Here is a 14,259-nt window from a genome sequence, read left to right as displayed (position 1 = left end):
CAAGGCAATCGTAACCAAAGTAAAATAATCAACAGTCAGACCCCAGTGTACAAAGAACGTCAACAGTGACGTCAAGGGGTCTTGCAAAGACTGACAAACACACTGCCGCCCGTAGTAACAATCGTTTATAGGTGTATATGTAGAAATCCTATTAATTGTTATATTAGGCGATTACATTAATTAGAAGTTGTGATGACAGCTTCAATATATGAGATGTGTCAGGATAGCATTCGTATAATATTTTTTTATAATGCGCAGGCTTATCTTTCGCCAGCTTAAATTTAGGCCCAAGTGTTTTGGCTTCGATTAATCATGGCGGAATTGAAGGTCTAAGAGGGTTCAGTGTTGATTGTGTTGAAAACATAGATATTTTCTTGTATTTGGTTTTGCCCAGCAGTCTTTGGATTCGCTAACATGTGAGGAAATATTCGTTCAGACGTTCAGGACTGTGATAACGTCATTGCACGCTCTTCTTTACCGTATGGTGAGAGAGGAAACTAGCATCTCCTGCTGAATAGAAGGTAGCAAGCCATCGTTAGGTAGGTAGCTAGCTAACTAGCTCACTCCCATTTTCTGAAGTCTGCGCAATTTGAAACGTTTTGTTGTAACATTAGATACTTTTAGTAAAATGTTGTTATATTAGACCTCAACAGCCATGAATTCATTAACAAATAAGAGTTGGCCGGCTAGTTTTGAAAACGATGTGCTGCCAGTTAATGACTGAAATAAGGTAGTGAAAAGTCGTTGCTAAATAATTAAAATTATCAGAGGAAATCACAGGGTAAACTTAATCATACACGTTTTTGTTTGTTTTACAACGATAACACAACTATGAAATGAAAGATATTCAAATGTAGTATTTTCTACAGTTAGTTTAACCTTAAAACCAATTATGTGGGCCTGGACATAATATGCAGTTAAACAGTATCTTGATTACTTCCAGTCAAAATAGTATCTATCAAGAGACGACCCTATTACATGCAAGCCCATGTAAAGTTTTGTATGTTAAACTGATGTAAGTAATATCACATTTTGGTCATGCAGATTCCTCCTTCTCTCCTCAGTGTTGATGATCCAGCAGGACAAGCCCATGCTGGCCTGCAGCATGCCTGTGTTGTGGCCCACACTGGTGGACCTGGGCAGAGACGAGTGTAAAAGGATCCTTAGGAAGCTGGGTATGATCTGATCCTCTTCATGTGCAAGAGTTCAACTGTCTTGTAATGTTAACTCTGCATTGTATGGATCAGTAATTATTGTGTTCGATCCTCTTGGAAACCCTTGAATGTGTTTTCAGAGTTGGAGGCGTATGCTGGAGTAATCAGTGCTCTGAGAGCTCAAGGAGACCTCACTAAAGACAAGAAGGATCTTCTTGGAGAGCTCACCAAAGTTCTCAGGTTTCTGTTACCACTCATTCTGCATTGGTAACATTGGGCTGCATTGAGATGTCATTGTTTTATTCCGTTGAACTAAAATCCTCTGGTCATCCACAGCATCTCAACGGAGAGGCATCGCGCGGAGGTCAGGAGGGCAGTGAACGATGAGCGCCTCACCACTATCGCCTATCAGTGAGTAACCTGACGCATCTCACCTCAGCAGGGGCACATGACGTGTTCATTATACATGGTGTAATGGTAAAGACTGACAGTACTTCATGTGTTGATGTATGAAAGTGTAACTCCCGTCTGTGTTTCACAGCATGTCTGGGCCCAACAGCTCGTCTGAGTGGTCTATCGAGGGCCGGCGCCTTGTCCCGCTCATGCCCCGATTGGTCCCCCAGACGGCATTTACTGTCACAGCCAATGCGGTGGCCAATGCCTCAGCCAATCAGAATGCCTCTCTCTTGATGCCTGCAGAAACGGGCAACAAAGAAGGTAAGCTCACGTGAAGCTTCACTAACCCTACACCCTAACTCTACACCCTGAGCTGACGGCTTGGGGAACACGCCTTCCCTGGAGGTTAACATGTGCTCTGTAATGTTGCAGTGGTTGTTTGCTACTCCTACACAAGTACGACGTCCACCCCCACCAGCACCTCGGGAGGGGGTGCTGGCCCAGCAGGTGGCACGGTGAAAGCCTCGCGGCCGGCCAGCCCCGCCTCCAACGTGGTGGTGCTGCCCAGCGGCAGCACAGTCTACGTGAAGAGTAGGTCCAACTGAAACCTTGTGATTTTAGCCAGGAAAGAGTCTAAGTAAACCCTGTGTAACAATACAGATCAGTGAATTTAAACCTGTTGTTTATGTGTGTCTGGACCCTGTGTCAGGGTCAGGTGCGTTCAGAACTGTCGTTAACGTGTCTCCTGTCTGCTTTCAGGTGTGAGCTGCTCTGACGAGGAGGAGAAACCTCGCAAGCGCAGGCGGACTAACTCGTCCAGCTCCACCCCCGTGGTGCTGAAGGAGACGGCCAGGGTGACCCCGCCCCTCTCCAAGACCATCAGCGTGCCTGTGAGCGGCGCCCCCAAGATCAGCAACATCATGCAGAGCATCGCCAGCTCCCTGCCCCCCCACATGTCCCCGGTGAAGATCACCTTCACCAAGCCCACCACACAGACCTTCACCAAGCCCACCACACAGACCACCAATACCACCACACAGAAGGTAACAGCACACAGCTGTCTCCCTGGACCTGCAAATACTGTGATAAATGAATGTTATGACAGTGTATGGTAATGGCTGTTGTTTAGGATTCTCTAGCGATTTCTTCTGTTTTTTCTTTTTTGTTTCTTCAGGTAATCATAGTGACGACCTCTCCAAGCTCCAACTTTGTGCCCAACATTCTCTCCAAGTCTCACTCCCACAACTACGCGGCCGTATCCAAGCTGGTGTCCACCTCCATGCTGACTTCTGCCAGCCAGAAGCAGACCGTGGTCATCCCAGCCAGCTCCGCCCCCTCCTCCTCCCCAAACACGGTCGCCGTGACCACCATGGTCACCTCTAGCCCCTCGGTTGTCATGTCAACCATTGCTCATGGTACTTTTTTCTTTCTTTTTGTAGTATATACATGTGTGTGTGTGTGTGGTAGTAGTACACACAGGAGGCTGTGTGTGTGTGTGTGTGGTAGTAGTAGTACATACAGGAGGCTGTGTGTGTGTAAACAGCTAGGCGGCTGTGTTCTCCAGGTGGCTCGGCTGCTGGGGTCAGGGTAGCCTCAGCCAGACTTCCCTCCCCCAAGACCCTCATGGGCTCCCCCACCCAGATCCTCGCCCAGTTCCCCAAGCAGGCCCAACAGGCGTCCCTGGCCGGGGGCTCCTCCTTGGGCCAGACCCAGACCACCCCCCCTGGGTCCAAGCCCTCCATCCAGAACAAGCAGGAGTCGGGTAAGCATGGTTGGCATGAACTCAAACTTGCTGGTTCATTAAAGACTACCTTGTATTGGAAAACACTACCTCTGGTCACACCATCAATTATCAATGGATTATTTTGAATGTTATGTTTCATGTATGCTTTTCCCTGTTCTTGAAGTATCAGGATTTCAGACTTCAAATGTTTTGAGTCAACCATTTGTTCTCTGATGTCTGTTTGTGGTGTTCCCTCAGGAGTGAAGATTATCACCCAGCAGATCCAGCCCAGTAAGATCCTGCCCAAGCCCTCGTCTGCAGCCATGCCCAGCAGCAACTCCTCCCCTATCATGGTCGTCAGTAGCAACGGGGCCATCATGACCACCAAGCTAGTCTCCCAGCCCACAGGTAGGGTCATATCACCATGCTGCTCTACCAGGTAGGGTCATATCACCATGCTGCTCTACCAGGTAGGGTCATATCACCATGCTGCTCTACCAGGTAGGGTCATATCTCCAAGCTGGTATCCCAGCCCGCAGGTAGTACTTTAACCTGCAGTCGTTTTCCTTTTTGCTCAGTTACATTGAAACATGGTGTTTCTGCTCAGTTACATTGAAACATGGGAGTCAGATGGCTGAGCGGTAAGTCGCTCTGGATAAGAGCGTCTGCTAAATGACTAAATGTAAATGTAACATGGTGTTTCTGCTCAGTTACATTGAAACATGGTGTTTCTGCTCAGTTACATTGAAACATGGTGTTTCTGTGCAGGTTCCCAGGCCACCTACTCCAGGCCCAGCGTGACCCCCACCATCGGGGCTCGCGTGACGACCTCCCCGGGCGGAGCCACGTACGTGAAGACCACCAGCGGCAGCATCATCACCGTGGTGCCCAAGTCCCTGGCCACGCTGGGGGGCAAGATCCTCAGCAGCAGCATGGTGTCTGGTGGGTCGCCGGGGCTGGGGCTCTGGCCGGGGCTGGGGCGAGGCCCAGGCTGGATCTGTACCTCTGGAGTTGTTAGCTGCTGTTATAAACTGAACTTTTTCATTCTTCAGGTACAACAACCAAGATCACCACCATTCCTATGACCTCCAAGCCGAACGTGATCGTGGTGCAGAAGACTACGGGCAAGGGAACCACCATCCAGGGCCTGCCAGGCAAGAACGTTGTCACAACGCTCTTGAATGCTGGGGTCAGTATATTTTATTATATGTTCTAAAGGGTGTTTGTCAAGGGTATTTAGTCTGGACCAAATCAGTGGGACCCAGGTTCCAAAATATAGTTATTTAAAGGAAGTATCCAGGAGTATATTCTTCCTTGTGTCTCAAGTCTGCTCAAGTTCTCATGTTTGCCATCAGCTTGGTGTTTGCTCTGTGTCTGACCTGCACAGAAGCCCTCTCTGTTTCAGGGAGAGAAGACTCTCCAGGGGGCCAAGCCGGCCATCATCACCGCCTCCAGACCCATCACCAAGATGATCGTGACCCAGCCAAAAGCCCTGGGCCCTGGGGCCCAGCCCTCCACCACCACCAAGATCATCCCCACCAAGATCGTGTACGGCCAGCAGGGCAAGACCCAGGTCAGCCCCCAGACGTCTCAGAACATCTGAACAACATGATCAACATTTTCCATTTATTATGTAGCTTATTGTAAATAATATTTTATTATTGTTGTCTTGACCAAAAGATATGTCTTCTGCTGTGTAGACTATCTCTTGAAAAACAAAATTCCAATGTTCCTGGACTACTGTTGTCATGGTGTGGTGACTCCTGGACTACAGTAGTCATGGTGACAGGTCTGGCTGTGCTGCAGGTGCTGATCAAGCCCAAGCCCGTGTTCCAGGCAGCACTGGTGAGCGAGGCCAGGCAGCAGGCTTCCCGCTCCACAGACCCCGGCCAGGAGGGGGCGCTGAAGGATGAGGACAGGGGGAGTTCTCCCCCCGAGGACTTGGCCCACAGCGGGCCTCTTGGTAAGGCACCGCAAGGGTTCACCAGCACACTGTGAGAGTCGTCAGATTGGTACGATATCTGTGTCATCCTCCTTCCTCAGAGTCCCAGCCTGTAGTGCACCTGATCTCCTCCAGGGGGCAGGAGTGGGCGGAGCAGGAGGTGTTGGTGGAGTCCAGTCCCACTATCATCTACCAGGAAGTGTCAGGTGGCAGGGAGGTGCAGCAGACCACAGGTGGGCATCGTCTCCATTGGAAACCACCGCTCTTTTGTTGTTCTTGTTACCTGCAGCCCAGGTGACGTCAGCCTGTCATTAAGAGGGCCTGTGTGTTCAGTGAAGAACTTAGGGGTTTTCCACTTCAGCAGACTGCTGCTGGTCATTTAGCGTCATTAGTAGATACACACTTTGTACATGTTATAAACTGATCTGACTTCAGGTTTCACCAGTGTTTGTTATCAAACGAAAACAAGTAGACAATGTTTGATACATTTACATTTATTCATTTAGCAGACGCTTTTATCCAAAGTGACTTCCAAGAGAGAGCTTTACAAAAGTGCATAGGTCACTGATCATAACAACGAGATATCCCCAAACATTGCGGGTAGCCAAACATGAAGCATACATTGTGAAAAGAAAATAAGTGTCAATGGGAATAACCATAAGAGCAGCAACAGCTTTCCTCTGCCAACGAGTCATGCGATAAATCGGACATATGCCACTAGTTAATAGATCAAATATTCACATATCCCTGGGATCACCCAGATTTAGTTTTAAAGAAACCAACAGTTTAATGTTTAACTAACAGTTTGCAAATGAATTGTCTCCTAATTTAGTTCCTTGATGTTTGGGAATGAAGGGGGCACATCGGCAACACTGATAAACATGTTCATAAGAAGACCTCATTTAGCATCATATATAAATTCATATATCACTGAAAACCTTTTAGGAAGTAGAAAACAAACATTTTAACAATTATTAAATTATCAATATGTTTTGATTTTAAATGTAGCCATAAACGTCATCAGAAAGCAGCAACAGAACTTGTCAAGGAGTATTAACCATCTCCGACACTATCTTACAAAGCTGCTCGTGCTTCATACAGCTGAGATGTGCTCAAGATGATTTCAGTGTGTTCAGTTGAATGCATATTTGTGTGTTTACTGTCCAGTCAAGGAGAAGAGTGACGCTAACCCGAGGCAGCACATCATGGACCTGTGTCAGATGGTGGTGCCTCTTCACACTGCCCAGGAGAAGAAGCCGTCAGAGCCAGCAGGGCCATCCTGCTCCTCCTCTGAGCTCCGCCTGGACTTCACCACAGCTGGTACAACTGTCCTCTCTAATTAGCAAACACTAGGGCAGTGTGAGTTTGGATGAGATACTTTAGTGAAAGCACCAGACGAGGTGGTGTGCTAGTGTGGAGGGAGTGCTCCCTTGCGCCATCACTTAGTGCCAACATGGCGGCGAATGCATTTGTATTTATTTCTCGAGCATCCAAACTACTCTGCACTACAGGTCCATGGGTCCTAATCACTGCAGCATTTCTACCACATACAGTCCAAAGTTTGTGAGATAATCAAGCCACAGACACACACAGTTTGATAGTGTGTACCATAAACTGTGCATCCCTGTGTTCCACATTCCAACACAACCCGAAAAGCTGTGTCTTTGTGCCATGTCATCAGTACTGATCATGGCACATGAAAATAGCACAGTTGTAGTTAATTCATTTACTACTCTGAAGCACAGTACTGCTCTGAAACACGCTTCATCTCCTCCTCCTCCTGCAGGCAAGGTGAGCAGGGCTGGTCCTCCGGCAGGGCAGCAGGGTGGGGGAGACCAGCAGGGGGGGCCCTCTTACAGCAACAGCCACGCCCCCCTGGTGGTCAAGTCTGTTCCCTCCTCCTCCATCACCGTCACACACCTGGTCCAGCTGGTAGGGGCTGGCACACCTGGTCCAGCTGGTAGGGGCTGGCACACCTGGTCCAGCTGGTAGGGGCTGTCACACCTGGTCCAGCTGGTAGGGGCTGTCACACCTGGTCCAGCTGGTAGGGGCTAGCACACCTGGTCCAGCTGGTAGGGGCTAGCACACCTGGTCCAGCTGGTAGGGGCTGGCAGGGGGCAGAACCACCACCCTCTCCAGTAGCATGAAGCTTCCTCTCCTGTCTGTAGACACAAGCTGTGACCTTAACAAGTGCATTCATAATTATATCATTATATATAGCCAATATTATAACTCACTCAGAACTTACTCTTCTAGAGTACATCGATTTGATGTAAATGACAATGCATGGGTAACTAGTGCTCTGCACTCAGGGATATGCTGTGTATTAGGGGTGGGGGGGAATCGATTAGCATTTGAATCGCGATTCAGTCTTCTAGTGATTCATATCGATTCACAAATTTCAAAAATCTATATATATTTTTGGTAATTTTTTATTTATTTTTTAATCGTGAATCGCTTTTTAATCGAATCGTGAACCCAAGAATTGAATCGAATCGTGAGATACCAAAAGATTCCCACCCCTACTGTGTCTATTCATAGTTTTGGTTATTTAAGTCCTCATGACAGGTATTGTGTAGTTGAGGGAGATTGTACTCACATTTACATACTTTCTTTTCTCCAAATACTTTTCTCGATTGTGTAAAAATGTGACACGGAAATAGCGTGTGCTCCCTTTCAGGTGTCGAAGCATGAGGTCCCCCAGGAGGAGGGCGAGCTGGAGGGAGACACCCTGGACCCCCAGACAGGCCTCTTCTACCGGTCCAGCCCAGCCCTGCAGGGGCTCCCCTCCAGCAGCACACACCAGGCCCAGCCGGACGCCAGCAGACACACCCCACACTCCACACAGATCCCAGCCCCTCCAGTCCAGAGCAAGCCCCAGCCCTCCCCCTCCTCCACCTCCCCCTCTCTGGGTAAGAGCCCCCCCCTGATCCAGGAGCCCCCCCCGCCCAGCCCCCTCCCTCTGGGGCTGAGCCTGAAGGAGAAGTCATCTGTGTTGGCCCCGGGGGTGTCCCAGGCCCCCACGGCCCCCTCCAAGCCCCTGCTAACCCCCCAGGCCTCTGCCCCCTCCAAGCCCCTGGTGACCCCCCAGGCCCCCGGCCCCCCTGCCCCCTCCAAGCCCCTGGTAACCCCCCAGGCCTCTGCCCCCTCCAAGCCCCTGGTGACCCCCCAGGCCTCTGCCCCCTCCAAGCCCCTGGTGACCCCCCAGGCCCCCGGCCCCCCTGCCCCCTCCAAGCCCCTGGTGACCCCCCAGGCCTCTGCCCCCTCCAAGCCCCTGGTAACCCCCCAGCTCCCCAGGCTGCAGCAGGCCCCCACCTCCCACCACAGGCCCCTCCACACCCAGCTGTCCCAGCCCCCACCCCTGCAGGCGCACCACCCTGTGGCCTCTGACAAGCTGCCTCTCTCCTGTCAGGTGAGCGCTCCCTCCGTTCACACGTTTGTATTGTGTTGACGTCAGACTGTGACGTCACAGAAGAGATACACAAGCATACCTGGAAACACATTGGACATCTGCCTTAGCACTGACCTGTTAGGTTGTCCCACAGTTAGACTGCATGAACACTGCTCATAGCTTCTGTATGTATCAAATAGAGTCCTGTTCTATTTGACATTGATCAACTAAATTCTATAATGTTCTTTGTCCAACATCGCCAGATTGGTAACTTGGTAAATTGGTTTTGGAAAAACATTCCCTTTTTTGAATTAGAGATTTGTGTTTTGGAACTACCCCCAAAAACCTTAAACTTGTTCCTAACATCCATCTTCTCCTTGTCTCTCTCTCTGTCCCCATCTCCCTCCCTCCAGCCTCCTATCATCACGCAGGGTGCTAGTGTGACTAAGATCACGTTTGGCCTCCAGACGGCTCCTGTTTGCAGCGCTGAGGCCCGGAGGCCGGAGGCCAAGCCGTCCGACATCCTGAAGATCTCCATGATGGAGGCAGAGATCGACCCCAGCGCAGAGCCCATGCTGGTGGACTCCTCCAGCGACTGCAGCCCCTACGGGGGGGCCCTGGCCGGGGGGCCCGAGGGCCTGGGCTCCAGCCCCCTGATCAGCAGCTCCCTGCCCCCCTCCAGACCTCCGCAGCTGTCCCGCCTCCAGAGCAGCGACACCCCTAAGAGCAGAGACACCCTGGATGTCATAGAGGTACTTTAATACATGATGAGTAATAACCATCTTGTAGTTAATAGGGATGCCTAAAACTTTCCTTGTGTTACATGAACAGCCCCCCTCTCCCCTCCCTGCTGTGTAACAGCAGAGTAACAGCTCTCGTCTCCCCCAGGTGATTCCCCAGTTCTCCATCATGCCAGACTCCAGCCAGTCCAATGTGGTGGTGGAGCCCAGCGGCTTCCTCCAGATCTCTGACTACACCAGCCAGCGTCTGGAAGAGGACAACATGGAGGTGGACAGCAGCGTGGAGGAGGCGGCGGCCGTCAGCCCCAACCAGGAGGGTGTGGCCGACCAGTCCCAGTGACCACTCCCTCCCCCCAGTGACCCTGCCTCACCTCCCCCCCCCAGTGACCCTGCCTCACCTCCCTCCCCCCAGTGACCCTGCCTCACCTCCCTCCCCCCAGTGACCCTGCCTCACCTCCCTCCCCCCAGTGACCCTGCCTCACCTCCCCCCCCCCCCCAGTGACCCTGCCTCACCTCCCCCCCCCAGTGACCCTGCCTCACCTCCCTCCCCCCAGTGACCCTGCCTCACCTCTCCCCCCCCCAGTGACCCTGCCTCACCTCCCTCCCCCCAGTGACCCTGCCTCACCTCCCTCCCCCCAGTGACCCTGCCTCACCTCTCCCCCCCCCAGTGACCCTGCCTCACCTCCCTCCCCCCAGTGACCCTGCCTCACTTCCCCCCCCCCCCCCCCCCCCAGGGTTGTAATAGAGGTCCACTGCAGGAGACCTGTCCACTATCATCATGATGTCTGACTGGATGTTAGGGTCGTCAGATGAACCCGACTTTACTTCAAGCGGACACTTAATCCTCATCAGTTAGTTCTTCTGTATGTATACAGGACAGTGTGACCCTGATCTGGGAAGGAACCTGCATCAGTTTGGACATGGCATCAGAAAACGTCTAAGTATAAATGAAGGCTTTGACAACAGAAAAAACATGCGCATACCAGTCAAAAAGGGAAATGGTGACCAAAGTGAAGCCCAGCGAAGCTTTGAACTTCCGTCTGATGAATGGAGCTGGACTGGAAGAGGACATTTAGAATTGTTTCATTTTTTCTTCACTTTCAGAAGGACATTTTTTAGGCACAAAGTACAGTTTAGTAAAACAATCCTTTTAAAACGCCTGATCTATTGCTATGACAGTTATTGATTTGTATACTAAATTCTTTACCACTTTTATAGCAAAGCTATATGGATGGGTCTGAATATATAAAAATCATAATCTACTTACTTTCACGGTTAAGTACAACACGATTAGGAACTTGCTCTAATGTATGATGATTTCAAATGAAAGCATAATAATATTAATTTGGTTTGATCAGTTTTTCTAAAATCTTTCTAAGGTAAAGTTTGTTTTCAAAAACTTGAACATAAGTGAAATATAGAACGTTTTTCAGTTTCAGTCACTGATTGAAGCTAATTTGGTAAGTCTTGTATCTTTCCAGGATGGGCACATATAGTGCATTGATTCTTGATTGACGCAAGACGTGTGTATAAAGTATGTAGCGTGAATAAGCCTGAGTAACCTTGGCAGGTTTGTGCTGTAGGGACATAACTGTGTTTCTGAGGCAACTGTCTTCAGTTTACCTTCAACTGTCTTTATGTTCTGTCTTCTCTCTTTTTGTGACTTTTAGAATTTTAACTGTATAAAACTTTTATACAAAACTTATTAATTTGTGTTTCCAAAGGGAAATGTTCATCTGTCAGGATTCAATCCTCTAATCAGATGCTTGTTAAATGAAGAGAAAGTGAAACCACTACAGGCTGCGTGTGAGTAGGCAGCCTGAGCTTAATGTATGTCTGGAAGTTTAGTAATGTACCAGGCCCCTGAGCCCAGAGTGGGTTAGGCAGGCTCGTTTGTTTTGACCACATCAGATAACTGCTGTGTCATCAGGAATGAAAAGAGCCATTGCATTGTGTGAAAGCTCTTAACACACCCTAAAGCCTTGTGCTTTGTATGGGTTATCTGGCTAGCTCGCTGTGCTTCTGTGAATCCCAGGAAGATGTGAATGAGGGGAGATAGGGTTAGGGTTAGACTAACTGCTCCCAGCGGAGGACATGAGCTCAGGGGAGAGTGGCCGATCACTTTCAGCTCTCACCCTGCCAGCTCCCTGTAGTTACCCCACACTCACCCTGCCAGCTCCCTGTAGTTACCCCACATTCACCCTGCCAGCTCCCTGTAGTTACCCCACATTCACCCTGCCAGCTCCCTGTAGTTACCCCACATTCACCCTGCCAGCTCCCTGTAGTTACCCCACATTCACCCTGCCAGCTCCCTGTAGTTACCCCACATTCACCCTGCCAGCTCCCTGTAGTTACCCCACATTCACCCTGCCAGCTCCCTGTAATTACCCCACATTCACCCTGCCAGCTCCCTGTAGTTACCCCACATTCACCCTGCCAGCTCCCTGTAATTACCCCACATTCACCCTGCCAGCTCCCTGTAATTACCTCACATTCACCCTGCCAGCTCCCTGTAGTTACCCCACATTCACCCTGCCAGCTCCCTGTAGTTACCCCACATTCACCCTGCCAGCTCCCTGTAATTACCCCACATTCACCCTGCCAGCTCCCTGTAGTTACCCCACACTCACCCTGCCAGCTCCCTGTAGTTACCCCACATTCACCCTGCCAGCTCCCTGTAGTTACCCCACATTCACCCTGCCAGCTCCCTGTAGTTACCTCACACAAGGGCTGTGAGGGACACAGGGACGTTTTACTGTGATGTTCTTGAAACGTCCTAAAGGTTTCATAGATTTCCTTAGTGATAATTATTACTCACGAATGTACATCATGATTACGTAACTTGCTCGTTGGAGAATGGGCTGTAATCCGAATAGTAGAAGCTCTATCTAGAAAATCCCATTTGGATCTCTTCTTTTATCTTCCCAGTAATAAGACAAAGTAGAGCAGAGTGAAGAATAACTCTAATTTCATGCAGTTCTGCAGACTTCCACACTGTCTGATGGCCTTGTTTACACTACAGGTTGAATAAGGGAAACAGGAATGGTATATAACATTACATTTAGTCATTTAGCAGACGCTCTTATCCAGAGCAACTTACAGTAAGTACAGGGACATTCCCCCAGAGGCAAGTAGGGTGAAATGCCTTGCCCAAGGACACAACATCATTTGGAATGGCCATCTAAGCATGTCTAAATGCCTTGTTTACACTGCAGGTTAAATAAGGGAAACAGGAATGGTATATAAGAATGTCTGAAGGCCTTGTTTAAATGGCTCAGGTTTTCAGTTTCTATAATTAGAATCCTGGTTTTCAGTTTCTATATTAACGTACTTGGAGAAGGAAGTGATGTAATGGGAGACTGGTCTGGCAGCATACAGTAGCAGGTTTCCGTGGAACATGAAGCGTGACGTCCCTTTCACTAAAGGGCTAAACAAGATGGTCATGGTTTTACAATTTTACTGTAAAAAAAAAGTCCCAACTGAAATTAGTAAGAACATTTTAAAAACCTGTTGCTAAAAATTGAGAACTAAGAGTGGCTATAAAAAAATGAAGAGTGAAAGCGGAAGATAACTTTCACTGCTGAATCTTGTGGTTAGGAGTAATGAACACAGCCAGTCACCACAACCACCTCTGATCTCACCCTGGAGGGGATTCCTCCAGGGGTCAGACCTGAGGTCAAACCAGTTTCTGGACCACCTGATCGACTTGTAGTCCCATAACGTTAATAGTTAGGTTTCCTGTAAGGGGTGTACTTCGATCTGTGTTTGTTACATTTACATTCATGCATTTAGCAGACGGGGGTGTAAGGCTGGAGGAGAGACTTGATGTAGTCGGGTGCAGTCCCGTTCACCGCTCGGAAGGTCAGTACCAGAGTCTTGAATCTGATATGGGGCTTGATGGGAAGCCAGGGGTAACATGGGAGCGTCTGGGTAGATTGAAGACCAGACAATGTTGAAAGTAAGTATTGATTAATACTACCTTAAAAAGCTGTCAAATAGTTTGAACCTCTCACCTTCATGCAGTAAATCCCCCAGCTGGTGTTGGAGAGAGATGAGATGCAGCCTATCTGTCTGAAGAGGCTCCAGCCACCACATTGTCAACAGGTCACACCTCCAGGGTCTTTACCCACACTACTGCTGTCTTACTGGGCTTCTGGGAAGTTACCCATCTCTCCAAGTTCACTACCATGTTGATTTCATTATTTTATTTTTTAAATTATGACTTTATGTAAAAGTATTTGGCTGTGACTGGGCTTCCGGGTCTACCCCCTAGCAATGAGACTGAGCCTCCGGGCAGGAACGCAGAAGCCAGCAGCCAGCCCTTGGGACGTGGCGCCCTTGGGACGTGGCGCCCTTGGGACGTGGCGCCCTTGGGACGTGGCCCTTGGGACGTGGCCCTTGGGACGTGGCCCTTGGGACGTGGCCCTTGGTTAGGGCCTGCTGACTCCTCCTGGCCCCCTGCTGTCCCAGCCCAGACCTAATTTAGTAGTAATATGGTTTGGTTTGGGCATTTTTCTGTGTCATAGCCTTGCTTGTGTTTCAGTGACAACAGGATATGTTATCTAGTGTGCTTGGTAAACTGAACCTACACTCGGTTAAATATAATTTAAGATTATATTTTGTTGTATTCAGAGAACAAGCATAAAATGCTTTTTATCAAAGCATTGTGCCAGTATTTTTCTGTTGCATTTTATCCCCTCATAAAACTTTGTGTTCCAGATGTTCCAGGCCAGTGGGCTCCAACCACTGGTGTCATCTGGCTGTGTGTATGTGTGTGACATCTCCAGGATACCTCCAATCTTAATGATGACAAGCAGCTGTGTGTTAGTATGCACGTGTCATGTGCATCAAAAATGACCATTGTGTTATCTTTTGTAGGCCATGTCAACATCTGTCACCAATATGGTCTCCCC

The 14,259-nt window shown here is 49.3% G+C and overlaps 1 protein-coding gene across 1 annotated transcript; it reads left to right on the top strand.

Annotated features, from left to right (window-relative positions):
* Positions 1 to 299: 299 nt before the first annotated feature.
* Positions 300 to 9,734, top strand: emsy (EMSY transcriptional repressor, BRCA2 interacting). Its single transcript, XM_067228569.1, has 19 exons — positions 300 to 539; positions 1,065 to 1,175; positions 1,295 to 1,394; positions 1,491 to 1,565; positions 1,696 to 1,871; positions 1,983 to 2,141; positions 2,310 to 2,593; positions 2,725 to 2,965; positions 3,115 to 3,312; positions 3,532 to 3,681; positions 4,042 to 4,215; positions 4,326 to 4,462; positions 4,679 to 4,846; positions 5,080 to 5,236; positions 5,317 to 5,448; positions 6,383 to 6,543; positions 7,896 to 8,627; positions 9,020 to 9,358; positions 9,495 to 9,734. Exons 2-19 carry the CDS (start codon positions 1,070 to 1,072, stop codon positions 9,684 to 9,686), a joined length of 3,681 nt encoding a protein of 1,226 aa, XP_067084670.1. The 5' UTR covers positions 300 to 539; positions 1,065 to 1,069; the 3' UTR covers positions 9,687 to 9,734.
* The last annotated feature ends 4,525 nt before the right edge of the window (positions 9,735 to 14,259 follow it).

Source organism: Osmerus mordax, chromosome 25, assembly GCF_038355195.1.
Source record: "Osmerus mordax isolate fOsmMor3 chromosome 25, fOsmMor3.pri, whole genome shotgun sequence".
Taxonomy (NCBI): Eukaryota; Metazoa; Chordata; class Actinopteri; order Osmeriformes; family Osmeridae; genus Osmerus; species Osmerus mordax.
Note: the sequence above shows the minus strand (reverse complement) of the source record. Positions and strands in the feature narration are given on the sequence as shown.